Below are 16,167 nucleotides of genomic sequence, written 5' to 3'. Positions count from 1 at the left end.
TATTATTATTATTATTATTATTATTATTATTATTATTATTATTATTATTACTTGGGCCTCTTTCATACCACACAGTCATAGGACTTAAATACCTCTTTAACTGCTATATCTACATCCTACAGAATCCTGGAATCTATAGTTTGGTGAAGCACTAGAGTTCTCTGGCAGAGAATTCTAAATATGTCCTGAAACTATGAATCTTAGAATTCCATAGAATGGAAACATGGCAGTTAAAATTGTATCAGAGTGTTATAACTGTGTAGTGTGAAAGAGCCCTTGGTGTTTCCTGTTTCAATGACTGGCATCTCATACAGGGTGTCCAAGTAAACAGGGAATCAGAAACTATTTTGGATGGTCTGGCTTTTCTTTCAGAATCAGTACAAATTAGCAGATGAGGATTGATGGAACTATTACTACAGTAAATCACTGTCTACACTGATGCCTTCTGTGATAACCAGTGAGCAAAACTAATAAAAACAACCACTGTGGTGGCTCAAATATTCCTTTAAAATCATAAGGCTGTGAAAGTAGCATGCCATTTCATTGCTGACAGAGGCAAAAGAGCTAACGTATATGGATGTTCTTATAAGAAAATTAGTTTAATAGATAAAGTTATTTCAGATGGTATGTCATATGGGAAAGAAATATCTATGAGCCAGCAAAGTGTTGGTCAACTGAGACTAGAGAGATCCAGATTCAAGTCTTCACTGAATCATAAAATGCACTGGTTGATCTGGGGCCAGTTGTGCTGTTTTTCAGACTATCTTCACAGGCATGTCCTAGGGTAAAGCAGAGGCAGAAAACTCAGCATGTTTTCTTGAGTTAATTGTAATCAATCGATCAAGGATATACTTATAAATAATAAAGAAATAACATTGTGAGAAATGTGGTTTAGTCATAAATGCAGAATGAGAACCAATATGAAGCATCTCCAGTTGCTCTGTACACTTTGCAATAAAGCTTTATTTTTCAGTAAAGGACACAATCTGGCTCTCTTTATTACAGTAAGCCTTTTAAAAGATCTTTGTAATTCAAAACTCCATTTGAGATGAAGTGAGATTGTCACTGATGTATAAAAGACCCATAACAAATGGTCCTCTTGTATCTGATTAGTGTATTTCTTTCCCTTCCCCCTCTGATACAGATGTTGTAATATCCCTCTCTTGTGGGGGAAGGGATGAAATATAATAATAATACTGTTGATGAGCTAAGCAGTGAATTAATGCTTTTATCTGAAAGGGGGTCATAGTTCTCTGTAAGAGTGAAATGACTGGGGAGATTTAAAGCTAAACTTTTTTTAAAAAAAGTCTGATTAGATAGATAGACAGACAGATAGAATTTAAGAAGCAACTTATTCAAATTCTGCTTACCATGTTTAAGTATCGAAATATGTGAGAGGGCATTACTGAGATATCACTTAAGTCTGCCTAAGAATTAAACATTAGTGGGTGTAAATCGAAAAGCTGGTTTTAGATTTAGATAAATTTAAATAAAAGCAGCATTTTCACTTATCCCTTAAAAGCTCCACATGTCTTGTGTTGTAATTATAAAGTGTTCCCTCTTTTTTTTTTTTTTTTTTTTTAAATCTCTTTCCTCTTGTATATCAGGGAACTGACATTGAAGTCGATGAAAATGGCACCCTGGATCTGAGCATGAAAAAGAATCGAAACCAAGAAAAGATTACCCCTCTAACTTCTTCCAGTACCACAGTTCCCACTCCTTCTTCTTCACCCTTCAAGACAGGCAGCATTCTGGTCAATGCCACTTTCTACCAGACCTTGTGTGAAAAGGAAGGCTGGGATACACCAATCAACTATAGCAAGAGTCAGGGGAGAAAAGAGGAAGAAAAAGAGGTACCTTTTTTGTTTGTCATTAAACAGTGATGGAGGAAGAGGAAATGCCTCTACTCTCAGGCGATTTGATTTGTGAAGAATTCCCCATATGAAGAAAGAGGAATTTCAATACATTTATACTAGAGCTTTGTGAAAACAGTTAATGATCACATTCTTGAGAATATGGGCACTATTCCTGAAGACAATATCAAAGTTCGAGACTAGTATCTGAGGGAACTAGAAAAGAGATTTCGGATCAGAGCTCTTCAGATATACCTTATTGTATTTTCAGATGATGTTTTGTTATATGTTTTGATTTTTCCAGTCCTAGAAATCTGATGTAGAATAATAAAAAACTGGTATTCTATGCTTGCTACCCAACCCCCAGAAAAATGAAACCAGGCACAAGAGATGGGATAAAACAGGGCCATTTATTGACCTATTTATTAACTTCTTAACAGAACTGCAACTAATTCCCAACAAAACCAAGTGTGGGAGAAGCTGCATCCAGCGTCTTACTTCAGACCACCTCTGTAGCTTATCAGGATGATAATCCCCAAGTCTTCAATGACAAGCCAAAAATTGGGTTATTCGCTGGCCGGCCTGCATAAGGAAGTCTAACCAGAAAGCCCCCTTCCCAATCTGTGAAGATTAAAGAAGGGGTTTATCTTTCAAGCCAGACCTGAAGGCAATTTCTTCCTGCCTCCTCCCAGGTCACAAGGCCTAAAGAGATGGTTCCAGAAATGTCCCTCCCACCCAAATGGTGTCCAAGGTGCTCGCGGAAATATCATTCAAATATTTATGTTGTGATGTATTATTATAAAACAATCAAAACCCGACATTTTTAAACCAAATCAAATATAATCCAGACTCCACCCTAGCCAATTTCCCATATGCCGCTGGACACAGTATGGGGTAGGCAAAAAACCCATGGAAAAGGGGGAAATTACTACCCAACCCTGAAACGACCAAGTAAACTTCACACTATACCAGTGGCACGTGGATGGATCGATTGAAATCTTGCAATGAGACCAATAGGGGGGCAATTGACAAAACCTGCCATTACCCATGCCCCCCACAGTCTCACAGCATGGCAACACTGCCATGGCGTGATTTAAGCATCTTGGTCTATACCAATGGGAGGGCAGCAAACAGCCCATCTCCACTCCAACTCCTCCATTGTGGAGGGGGGAATGACCATTATATTCCATTCACCCAGAATTAGGGTGCATCTATACTGTAGAAATATTTTAAAAATACATGCAGTCCGAAAAGCAAACCTTGGCCTGTTACAGACTGCCAAAATAAAGCTGCTTCGGGTCTCTTTGCAGATATGCTGTTTAAATGATGCATGGGTCCTAAGAGTCCGGAGGTCGCACCAAAGCCACACTCCATTCCTAAGCACTGGAGTGCAGCTTTGGTGCAGCTTCTGGATTCTTAGGATGCATGCCTCATTTAAATAGCATATCTCCAAAGAGACCTGAAGCAGCATTATTTTGGCAGTCTGTAACAGGCCCTTGATTTTACCATTTTATGTAAGGGACACTATCATCATCATCATCATCATCATCATCATCATCATCATCATCATCATAGTTTATTTATATAGCACCGTAAGTTTACACAGCGCTTTACATTTTACTGTGCCATTGTATTTAATGGGACTTAAGCATCCACAGATTTTCGTATCCACAGGGGGTCCTGGAACCAAACCACAGCAGATACCAAGGGCCCACTGCAAAGTGCTTTAAGTGTTAGACTATGGAGATTAGCTCATTCTCTTTTAAAGTGCCTTATCCTCGACAGGATAAAGGCACATTTATTTATAAAATGGGTTTTATTGCATTCGCCCATGGCTGGGCAAATGCATCCTGGATGCCAACTGGGCTTAATTTCCCATTCTTGAAAAGGCATGGGATACGCACACCTGGTATCTGGGCTGTAAATGGGATGCATTTGCCCAGCCATGGGCGAATGCATTAAAACCCATTTTATAAATAAATGCATCTTTATCCTGTTGGGGTTAAGGCATGTTAAAAGAGAATGCATGAATCTAAAAAGATTTTGGAGACCAAGATTCAAATTGCCACACAGCCATGGAAACCCACTGAGTCACACTCTCTTAGTTTCAGAGGAAGGCAAAGGCAAATCCCCTTCGATGAACACATCTTGACAAGAAAATTCCATGATATGGTCATCTAAGTAAGAAACAACTTGAAGGCACACAAGAAAAAATACAGACACACACACATTCATTCATTCATCCATTCATTCATGTTTAACAGTGATAGGGTACTGAGACCTATTTAAAAAGTGAATTGCAGCTACTGGAGACTTCCAGGGAAGACAATTCAGCTCTTTTTTTCCTTCTTTTTCCTGTGTGCCAGGAAAAAAAAATGTTGCAGGAGGTCTAGAGCCCTATGTGGCTCAGGTCTAGGTTATATGAAGAACTGTATTTTCCTAGGTAAACCTTCTGGGGAGGTCCTTCCCTCTGTTCCACCACTCTCACAGGTACAGGTACATGGCTGCTCCAAGACTTAGGAACACTCTTCCCAGAGAGGTTAGAGTGGCACCTTCCTTGCTATCTTTTCACAGGCAGGTGAAGACCTTTTTATTCTGCACCCCCTTTCCCTTTTATTCTGCATTTCCCCCCTTTGCATACTGTGAATTTCTAATTAGGTCCCAGTATAGACCTCCGGTTTGTGGCAGCCTGGGGCCAATTCTACGGTTCCGTAGCACACAGCATCCACACACTCTGGAACCCTACCATGTAACGTTGGCACCATGTTTACACATCACTATCCACACAGCACACGTGTTGATGACGTCATATGAGCCCTGTGTCCAAACAGGACTGTGCATGCATGACATCATTGTGATGCCCCAGGGCACTAATGGTGCCTGGGCAGCATTATGGGAAGGAGCTACATTTCACAGCTCTGTTTTGGGGAGGATCGTTGCCACAGCCATGCAGTTGCCGTGACAACGATCTGGAGAAGAAAGGGACAGCTTCTGGCCACCCCTTTCTTCTAATCTGTACCGGGCTTATGTTTGTTTTAAGTGTTATAAGCTACCTTGAGTCCCAAGTTGGGAAATGGCAAGATATAAACATAACAGCAACATAGGGATCAAGGCCATAATGGCCCTGGTAGCACACTTTACCTACCACGTTATACATTGTGATTTAGTCAAAGGAAAATTTTTACTTTGTGAACAGTTATCAACTCACCTGCAGATTTGAAAGAGCAAAGGTTCCTTCTGCTTAAATTGTAACACTGAAAATTCCATGATTCAATCTCAACCTTTTGACAGTCCATGATTTACCTCTAAGGAATATAAGTGATCCAGATTTCAGCAATCTTTGATAAAAGATCTCAGTTTTGAACTAGTATCTTACATTAGGGATTTATAGCTTTAAACATGGACCTGTGTCAGTTATGTGGAAAGTAAACAGAGGAAATGCCAAGGTAGGGTGTGGGTCAGTGGTACCGATTTCCTTCCCCAAGCACTTCTTTCCTCCCTTCATTTATATTCTTAAGAGTAAACTATTCTTTTCCTTACTTGTCGATGCTGGCATTTAAAATATATGGGGACCCTATCTAGGCCTAAGATTTGTAGATTCAGGCTTCAGAGCTATATAGAAGTTAAAGACCAAACTAAAGGAGATAATAATTGTTCTGTGTCTTTAAATACAGACCTGACCTGATTATGTGACAAATAGGACAGCATCGTATAGTGGTTTGGGTGCTGAACTATGACTCTGGAAACCAGGATTTGATTCCCATCTCAGCCACAAAACCCACTGGGTAGCCATGGCCAAGTCACATGCTCTCAGCCTCAAATAAAGGCAATGGCAAACCTCCTCTGAACAAATTTTGCCAAGAAAACCCCATGATAGGGTTGCCTTAGGATTGTCATAAGTAGGAAATGATTTGAAGGCACACCACACCACAACAACAATTTGAAGTATGGGGAGAATGCTGAAGCCACTGTCCACTGCTTTGTCCACTCCACTGCTCTCTGTCCTCTTTCCACTGCTGTCCATGTCTATCCATCCAGATATACGCCCAACCTGGCTCTAACAACTTTAAAGTAAAGTCAAGTAGAACTTTAAAGCCACCAGGCATTATGGACTACAATTCCCAGAAACCTTTACCATTGGTCATGTGGTGGATAATGGGAATTGTTGATCAAATTCCAAGGTTGGAAAAAGTAGGGCTTGTTCTATTAAGAGATGAAGGTTCTCCATTTCTTCTATAAGAGAAGCTTGAGGAAGGATGACAGAGGAAACTAGTGGAGTATTCAACACACCCTGTCTGTGTACCTCTTTTGCACCTGAAATCTGTAGCTCCTACTTTAAATGGTACAAAGCTGTGGCATGACATGCTATTGGCATGTTTAGTTTGTTCCTCTTAAGCAATGATAAAGTTCAAGCATAAAAGAAATGAAGTCAACATTAAAAATATAAGCCACGTTTCTTCCACTCCTCTCTTTTCCTCACAAAGGCAGTATAACACAAAGGAAACATCAATATGCATGTCAACATAGCACGTCAATTTGGCCTACAATAAAGACTGAATAGAAAACAAAAATGCAGCTGTGGGCCCATACACACCCCTTCATAAATAAGGCAAATATTTACATAAAGTGAATCATGATTTGTAAGAGATACTGTACTAAATTATAATTTAAAACCTGGTGATTTCCTTGAATTTTGTTATACCCTTTTCATTTATGTGTTTATTGAGTATTGGCAGTATGTTTTTTGTTTGTTTATTTGTTTACTTTCCCCCTCCCTCTATCTTTTTTGGCCATGTTTGCCCCACAAATATTGATGCCAAATCAAGGCAAAGTAGAGTGTTAGCTGGGCTTGCTTTTATGATGAATAATCAGCATCGGGCCCTTATAATGCCAATTGAGTGACATGTTGATAAATTAACAGGAATCAGCACTGTTTATTCAGCTTTTATCTTTCCATATAACTTAGTAACAGTGCACACAAAATGGCTGCCAGTTGGAGGCCATATTTGATGCTGCCTGATGGCCTTGTTGTCATGCAGCAAGCTGTTTGTGACCAGTATCTCACATCTCAGAAAATTAGGATATTTATTCCTATGCCAGTGCAAGCTTCGGGTAGAGAACAAGCATGGGTAACTATTATCCAAAGCAAAGGGGACAGGTAAAATTACTCAAGGGAATGGAGACACCTCAAATACAAGTCTTCTAGATATTAATGGTTTTCAGTGTCTCACTCTTGGCAATGCTAGATATCTGGGGTTTAAAGGCAAACTTTATTTGAAGGCAAAATTCTTAGTGGGGGATGACCTCATTTTGCCCCCCATAGCAAGATCCTTGTGCCTACTTTTTTTTTTTTTTTTTACATGATGCATGCAGAAATCTAAAGACTCACATGACTAAACACTAACATAATTTGTTAATGTTGTACTGGTTCCTTTAGCTGAGGTCTTCTTGTTAAAAGATCACCATAAAGGACCTGGAAAGATGTGAATTATTTCATATGCTGCCCTCTGAAAGAGCATTGTACAGTTCTTTCCTTCATTCCTAACAATGCAAGTTTTCTACAAATGCATACCCATCCTGTAGTAAAAAACTGTTTCTGAAAAGTCTATCCAAGGTATCCCAGAGAACTGACCTAGAAACAATGATTAGACAAAGTATTTTGTGATCAAAGAGGGAATACTACATTTTGCACCCTCCATGTCAAGTCCATAAAAAATATTTGCATTTTTTTTCATCCTTGACAAAGAAAAGTGTGCTTTGACATGTTAGGATACCACATCACAAACAAACAAAAAACCATCCTTGTCCATCTTGTGAGATTTTTTTTTTTTTTTGCTCATGTAAAAGACAAGTTTTTTCTCTGATTTGTGTTCATTGTATTTTATTTTGAACAAGAATTATATTTTGTACATAAATGTATTTTGCAATATACTGATACTGTATTTTGAATTATGTTGATACAAGAGAGAGTCTGATTGACCCAGGCTGCATCTGCACTGCAGAATCAATACAGTTTGACTTTATGTGCCATGGCTCAGTGCTGTGAAATTCTGAGTGTTTTAGTTTGTTGTGTTACCAGAGCTCTTTAATAGAGTAGGCTAAATATCTCCCAAAACTACAGAATTCCATAGCATTGAATCAAGGCAGTTATAGCAGTGTCAAACCATATTATTTCTGCAGTGCAGATGCAACCTCAGATATTTGCCATGCTGGCTTGTGGATTCTGGTGCTGTGGTCTAAAAATTATGTTTTTTCAAACTCTGGTGAAGAATGGGTGCATCATTAGATTCATGCCTATGTCAAAATGCTTCTGTTCATTTGTCTTGGACTCACACTACAAGAAAAGGAAACTGCATTTGCATTTCACACCATTAAGGAACTCAACAAAGAGAATCTTGTAAATGTTGTCCCTGATCCATGTCTGAGACATATTTGTTCCAAACAATACTGGATATCAACAGGAGACTTGGGAGCAAAGCATTCATGAATTGTAAGGGAGTCAGCTGCCCCTTTAGATAAAAAGAGATAATTATTCTATTTCAAATTTATTGTCATCTTACCATAGGCACAGTTGGTCAGTTTTGTTGGCCATTTCTAGAAAATATTGTGTCCTACACATGCTGAGAAATGGTCTGTCCAGATGCCTCTTAAAAAGGAAAAAAAATCCTGAATTTGGAAAAGGCCAGTATTCTCTCCAAAAAGGGAAAATGCTTAGAAATAACTGGAGCTGTCAGTTTAGTTCGACTGTCATTTCTCCAAAGATTTCAAGGCTTAAAATGTTAAAAGTGCCAGATGCTATTATCTGTTATTTGTGTTGTCATTATGTTCTGGTCTTTGCAGAAATCAATATAAATGTCCATCTGTACATAAATGGAATTTCATTTTCCTTGTCACCTCCACTCCCTATATATGCCTAGGAACCCACAGAGTGGAAGGGATCCAAACAAGGATGCAAGTACTTGAGCTTCTTAAACAACATTCCCATAATACACAAGTGCAATTCTATATCCACCGTGAATACAAAAATTGAGGGCTGGGTGCTCGGCTGCACACTGTTTTAGCTTTCTGAATCTTGACCATTCTGGTGATATTGAGGATTACATCATGAGGGCATCAGATTCCATATTTTTTCTGCAAAAGAACTGAAGGATAAATGCACAAGTAATATTCAGGCAAATGCAATAAGCTTCACAATAAATTGAACGAGTAGCAATGTTGACCATAAGGCAAATTCCAAAATAAGCATTGTGGTAATAATTATATTAGGTCTAAAATTATGCTTGTCTTCTTTCAGTCAGCTAAACATGTACCAGTAGTCAGCACTGAGGAAAAGAAAGCTACATTGGAATAACAATCTCTTTTATTATTTCAGAAAGATCCTGCAATCTTTCCTGAAAATCTGGAGGAAAAAAAGTACTCAGATGTCTCAGTCCCAAGTCCAAAACCCAAGCTCCATTCACGAGACCTCAAAAAGGAACTGATCACGTGAGTAACAAAATAGTTGGTGGCTTTCATTCTGGTTTATTTTGGCTTTTAGAACACCGAAATAAGTGCTTATTCAGGAAATCTGGAAAGAATGATGGGTGCTGTGACAATATTATTATTATTATTATTATTATTATTATTATTATTATTATTATTATTCCACCTGTATCCCAATACAGAGTTTCAAGGAAGCTCACAGCTGATTTAAAACCATACAAATTAAAATAAAGAACAACATTAAAAAGTATAAATATAACATTTTAAAAACATTAAACAATTTACAGAGTGAAAAACATTAAACATTAAAATAGTAAAATGCATTTTAAAACGATATACAAACCTTAAAATATGAATTGCAATGCATTTAAAAGCCAAACCCTCATCAGTTTGAAAAAGGCTGATGGCACAAAAATGTGTTTACTTGTGACTGAATGGAGAGCAGGCATGGGGGCTTCCTGATCTCTCTGGGCACAACCACCATAAAATCCCTCTCTCACCAAATAAGCTAATCGGCTCATAAATTGACATCTTCCATAGTTGGTGATTGTACTGAAACCTTGTGTCATTAATATATTCATTTTTGTAACAATGCCATGTACTATGATACCCTCTTGCCCATAAGAAAGTCATAGATGTGGCTGCCAAGGACTTGACTGTACATGTAATGGTCAGTTTGCTGGAGCTTTAGGCAAATCTGTTATTTCCTACACTTCGGTGGTATTACTTCTCCTTGAACACACATAAACAATTAAATAAGCCAGAATGCATTGCTGGTGATAGAATCACTCAAGCAGAATAGTAATGGGCATATATATTAATCATTCTGTGACAGTTTGGGGAGCCCATTGATCCTCCATGGATCCTTAGCCATAATAGCATCATATGCATCCTGGATGCCCATTTTGAATCCTCCCCAGCCCATTTTAGTCCTAAGCAAACAGAGGGTTTCCTGATTCATGAGGAGAACCCATCAACTGCACCATCAGCTCACATAACTGGCTGAACACCCATGGGCAATCCAAACTGCCCCCCTTCTTCTCAAAGAATGGACCAGTCAAAATGAGGCATTTCCAGATACAAGCAGTGCTGCACCAATCTTTGTTTCCTCCTCTGCATCACCAGTTAATCACCAGTGGCCACCAATTGCCTCCTTCATCCTACCCAGCTGCTAGCCCATTTGATGCCCCACACAACCAGCTGTGTGACTGGCCACTCAATTGCACAAACCATTGACCACCCATCCTACACATTAGCACAGCACAGTTATGGAGGCACCCGATACACACCTCATTCCCTCTCTTCCTCATGGCCTCTCTAGGGCCAAGCAGTTTTTAAAATATTCTTATTAAATCCATTGTATTGATGGCAAACTGCTATGTTTGTCATAATTTTGCTTCATGGGGTATGGGTCCATGGTGCAACTGAACACTCATGCACATGTGTGATAGATTCAGTGGCTGTCAACGAAGAAACTACCAATAGCTCACCAGCCACTTTCACCTCTGCACTGGTGACACATTTTCCATCTTTACCTGGAGCAAATTGGGAGTTAGTTTGCTCTGATGTTTACCCTCAGAACACTCCTTCATTCCAGTTTCCTCCTGCTTTGGCCACTTGCGTTGTTTAAACAGCTAAGATTTAGAACAAGTTGAAATGGCTTCTTCTTGCTCATGCAAACAGCCCCCTAGACTCAGAGGGATGATTCAGAAGGCCAAGAATGTGGCAATATTGACCCCATTGCACCAAATGTTAGGAAGAACGGGGGAAAGAAGTCTCATAATGGCCAGGAGGGCACGCACAGGTCAAAGGTTATACTTTCCCACTCCCTATAATAGATTTTGGTGTCTGTTCTAAGGCTAATTTTTGCCTTCTGGATTGAGAAACTCTAAACTTACTGTGTTTGGTAGGGTGTAGTGGAAAGTACCCTTAGCATAGAATTTAAAATCATCTTAGCTTGGACAGTCACAATGAATTTTTTTTTTTATTAGCAGGGATAGTTGTGCTATCTTCCACTTCCATCATTCTTCCTTGTTTCCTGCGAAGTAAGCTTAAATCCTCAAAGGAACTGATGAGAACAATCAATTTTCACAGCAACAATATATTGTTATGAGTAATTCCTGTTGTTATGCACAGTATGGATGTGATGGGGAGGGATAGCTTATTCTAGAATAACCACAATCCATCAGCTTCATGAGAGATCTGGAAGTGGTAGAAATGAAAACTACTAAAACATCTTTGTTACCTCCATGTTTGAACTCTCCTTGGGAGCATAGTCATGACAAGTACCTACACTTGAGAATTTACTGGCAGTTCTTACATGTTATAACATGCTGGACCAAATTTCTTTTAGCATTGTATACCTCACCTCTATTCACAAGGCTGCTCACCATATTATACCCACACTTGAAAGTTAAGCTAGCCATTTTTAAGAATAAAAAACTTAATAAAAATAAAGGGAGGAAAAGTCCTCCATTTTTCATAGCAGCTATTTTCCCAATGATTTTTAAAAGATCTCCCACTATGTGATTTTCATTCTCATTATTCAAGCAATTTTATCAACTTAATAACATCCTTCTCTCAATAGCAGGGATGGAAAATATAGAACTCTCTTGACGTTTTGGGGCTATACGTAACTTCCCTCATGCCTTACAATTGGTCATGCTGACTTGAAGTGGTAGAAGTTACTGTTCACCAGCTTATTAAGAACCCCACGTTTCTGCACTTTATAGTTGTAATAATTGCAAAACTTTGGTCTTTTCACACTACACAGTCATAGCATTATGATTCCCCTTTAACTGCCATGGCCACATCCTGTTAAATTCATGGACATACAGTTTAGGGAAGGGTACTTAGAATTTTCTTCCAGAGAGATGTAATATCTCACCAAAGAGATATTACAAACTAGTGATAGGAAAAATATTCAAAACATATTGACACAAATGGCTGAAAAGCATATTTCTTAAACTTCAGCAGTGCTTGATGAGAAGAATCCTAGGTGTTTATCAGACGAGCTCTTAAAGAGGTACTATTCCAGTGTGACTCCTCTAGCAGCCTCCTGTTGCATGCTGGGATTGGCAGTTTTAAGGAGCTGAACTTAGAAGCCTCAGGCAGAGAAGTTCAGCTCCTTAAAACTGCCAATCCCAGCATGCAACAGGAGGCTGCTAGAGGAGTCACACTGGAATTGTAGCTCTTTAAGAGCATAGTGTGATAAACATCCTAGTCTGACAGGAATCTTCACAGTTCAGGAGCTATAGAATTCACATACAGTGGTGCCTCGGGTTACGAAATTAATTCGTTCCGTGGCACCGTTAAATGCAATAAGCTTCACACAAAAGGAAGAGTAAGCAATGTTGACCATAAGGAAAATTCCAAAATAAGCATTGTGGAATAATTATATTAGGTCTAAAATGAATGCTTTGTCTTCTCAGTCAGCAAACATGTACCAGTAGTCAGCACTGAGGAAAAGAAAGCACATTGGAATAACAATCTCTTTTATTATTTCAGAAAGATCCTGCAATTTTTCCTGAAAACTGGAGAAAAAAAATACTCAGATGTCTCAGTCCCAAGTCCAAACCCAAGCTCCATTCACGAGACCTCAAAAAGGAACTGATCACAGTGAGTAACAAAATAGTGGTGGCTGTTCATCGGTTTATTTTGGCTTTTAGAACACCGAAATAGTGCGTATTCAGGAAATCTGGAAAGATGATGGGGCTGTGACAATATTATTATTATATTATTATTATTATTATTATTATTATTATTCCACCTGTATCCCAATACAGAGTTTCCAAGGAACTCACAGCTGATTTAAAACCATAAAATGTAAAATAAGAACACACTAAAAGTATAAATATAACATTTTAAAAACATAAACAATTGTACAGATGAAAAACCATAAACATTAAAATAGTAAAATGCATTTTAAAATGATATACAAACCTTAAAAATGAATTGCAATGCATTAAAAGCCAAACCATCAGTTTGAAAAAGGCTGATGGCACAAAAGGTGTTACTTGTGACTGAATGGAGAGCAGGCATGGGGGCTTCCTGATCTCTCTGGGCACAACCACCATAAAATCCCTCTCTCACCAAATAAGCTAATCGGCTCATAATTGACATCTTCCATAGTTGGTGATTGTACTGAAACCTTGTGTCATTAATAGTAATTTTTGTAACAATGCCATGTACTATGATACCCTCTTGCCCATAAGAAAGGTCATAGATGTGGCTGCAACAAGGACTTGACTGTACAGTAATGGTCAGTTTGCTGGAGCTTTAGGCAAATCTGTTATTTCCTACACACGTCGGTGTATTACTTCCTTGAACACACAAAACAATTAATAAGACCAGAATGCATGGCTGGTGATAGAATAACTCAAGCAGAATAGTAATGGGCATATAATAAATCATCTGTGGACAGTTTTGGGAGCCATTGATCCTCCATGGATCCTTAGCCATAGATAGCATCATATGCATCCTGGGTGCCCATTTGAATCCTCCCCAGCCATTTTAGGTCCGAAGCAAACAGAGGGTTTCCTGATTCATGAGGAGAACCCACAACTGCACCATCAGCTCACAATAACTGGTTGAACACCCATGGGCAATCCAAACTGCCCCCCTTCTTCTCAAAGAATGGACCAGCCAAAATGAGGCATCCAGATACAAGCAGTGCTGCACCAATCTTTGTTTCCTCCTCTGCATCACCAGTTAATCACCAGTGGCCACCAATTGCCTCCTTCATCCTACCCGCTGCTAGCCCATTTGATTGCCCACACAACCAGCGTGGTGACTGGCCACTCAATTGCACAAACCATTGACCACCCATCCTACACATAGCACAGCACAGTTATGGAGGCACCCGATACACACCTCATTCCCCTCCTTCCTCAGGGCCCTCTCTAGGGCCAAGCAGTTTTTTAAAATATTCTTATTAAATCCATTGTATTGATGGCAACATGCTTATTTGTCATAATTTTGCTTCATGGGGTATGGGTCCATGGTGCAATGAACACTCATGCACATGTGGTGATAGATTCAGTGGCTGTCAACGAAGAAAACTACCAATAGCTCACCAGCCCATCTCACCTCTGCACTGGTAAACACATTTCCATCTTACCTGAGGCAAATTGGGAGTTAGTTTGCTCTGATGTTTACCCTCAGAACACTCCTTCATTCCAGTTTCCTCCTGCTTTGGCCACTTGCGTTGTTTAAACGCTAATTTAAACAAGTTGAAATGGCTTCTTCTTGTCATGCAAACAGCCCCTAGACTCAGAGGGATGATTCAGAAGGCCAAGAATGGGGCAATATTGACCCCATTGCACCAAAGTTAGGAAGAACGGGGAAAGAAGTCTCATAATGGCCAGGAGGGCAGCACAGGTTCAAAGGTTATACTTTCCCCCACTCTATAATAGATTTTGGTGTCTGTTCTAAGGCTAATTTTTGCCTTCTGGGTGAGAAACTCTAAACTTACTGTGTTTGGTAGGTTGTAGTGGAAAGCACCCTTAGCATAGAATTTAAAATCATCTTGGCTTGGACAGTCCAATGATTTTTTTTTTTTTATTAGCAGGGATAGTTTGTGCTATCTTCCACTTCCATCATTCTTCCTTTTTCCTGCAAGTAAGCTTAAATCCTCAAAGGAACTGATGAGAACAATCAATTTTCACAAGCAACATATATTGTTATGAGTAATTCCTGTTGTTAGGCACAGTATGGATGTGATGGGGAGGGATAGCTTATTCTAGAATAACCACAAACCACAGCTTCATGAGAAATCTGGAAGTGGTAGAAAAGAAAACTACTAAACATCTTTGTAACCCTCCATGTTTGAACTCTCCTTGGGAGCATAGTCATGACAAGTACCTACACTTGAGAATTTACTGGCAGTTCTTACATGTTATAACATGCTGGACCAAATTTCTTTTAGCATTGTAACTCACCTCTATTCACAAGGCTGCTCACCATATTATACATTGAAAGTTAAGCTAGCCATTTTTAAGAATAAAAAACTTAATAAAAAAAAGGGAGGAAAAGTCCGCCATTTTTCATAGCAGCTATTTCCCAGGATTTTTAAAGATCTCCCACTATGTGATTTTCATTCTCATTATTCAAGCAATTTTATCAACTTAATAAATCCTTCCTCTCAATAGCAGGGATGGAAAATATAGAAACCTCTTGAGTTGTGGGCGATACGTAACTTCCCTCATGCCTTACAATTGGTCATGCTGACTGAAGTGGTAGAAGTTACTGTTCACCGCAGCTATAAGAACCCCACCACGTTTTCTGCACTTTATAGTTGTAATAATTGCAAAACTTTGGTCTTTTCACACTAAACACAGTCATAGCATTGATGATTTCCCTTTAACTCTGCCATGGCCACATCCTGTTAATTCATGGACACGACAGTTTAGGGAAGGGTACTAGAATTATTCTTCCAGAGAGATGAATATCTCACCAAGAGATATTACAAACTATGATAGGAAAATATTCAAAACATATTGACAACAAATGGCTGAAAAGCAAATTTCTTAAACTTCAGCAGTGCTTGATGAGAAGAATCCTAGTCTGAGACAGGAATCCCTTCACAGTTCAGGAGCATAGAGAATTTCACATCAGTGGTGCCTCGGTTACAAATTACTAAGTCGTTCCGTGGCACCGTTCTAACCCGAAAAGCCTTCGTAAGCCGAATGGCCATAGGCGCTAAGGGGGAAAAGCGCGATTCGTGCGAGAAAGCGCAAAAAAGCACCAAAGTTTTTTTTGTCGTAACCCAAAAAACATTTCCGTAACCCGGACAATGATTTTCCTATGGGCTTTTTTTCGTATCCCGAAAATT

At 39.1% G+C, this 16,167-nt stretch overlaps 1 protein-coding gene across 4 annotated transcripts in view; it reads left to right on the top strand.

The window, feature by feature from the left end:
- Nucleotides 1-16,167, top strand: part of ST18 (ST18 C2H2C-type zinc finger transcription factor) — a 193,764-nt gene that overhangs the window by 147,801 nt on the left and 29,796 nt on the right. For all 4 annotated transcript variants that reach the window (XM_042465619.1, XM_042465617.1, XM_042465616.1 and 1 more), the window contains 2 exons: nt 1,608-1,853; nt 9,226-9,338. In XM_042465619.1, coding sequence (XP_042321553.1) covers nt 1,608-1,853; nt 9,226-9,338 — 359 coding nt within the window. The remainder of the gene's footprint in view (nt 1-1,607; nt 1,854-9,225; nt 9,339-16,167) is intronic.

The sequence above is a fragment of the Sceloporus undulatus genome, chromosome 4, assembly GCF_019175285.1.
Source record: "Sceloporus undulatus isolate JIND9_A2432 ecotype Alabama chromosome 4, SceUnd_v1.1, whole genome shotgun sequence".
Classification (NCBI taxonomy): Eukaryota; Metazoa; Chordata; class Lepidosauria; order Squamata; family Phrynosomatidae; genus Sceloporus; species Sceloporus undulatus.
This window is presented reverse-complemented; position numbering and strand designations above follow the sequence as displayed.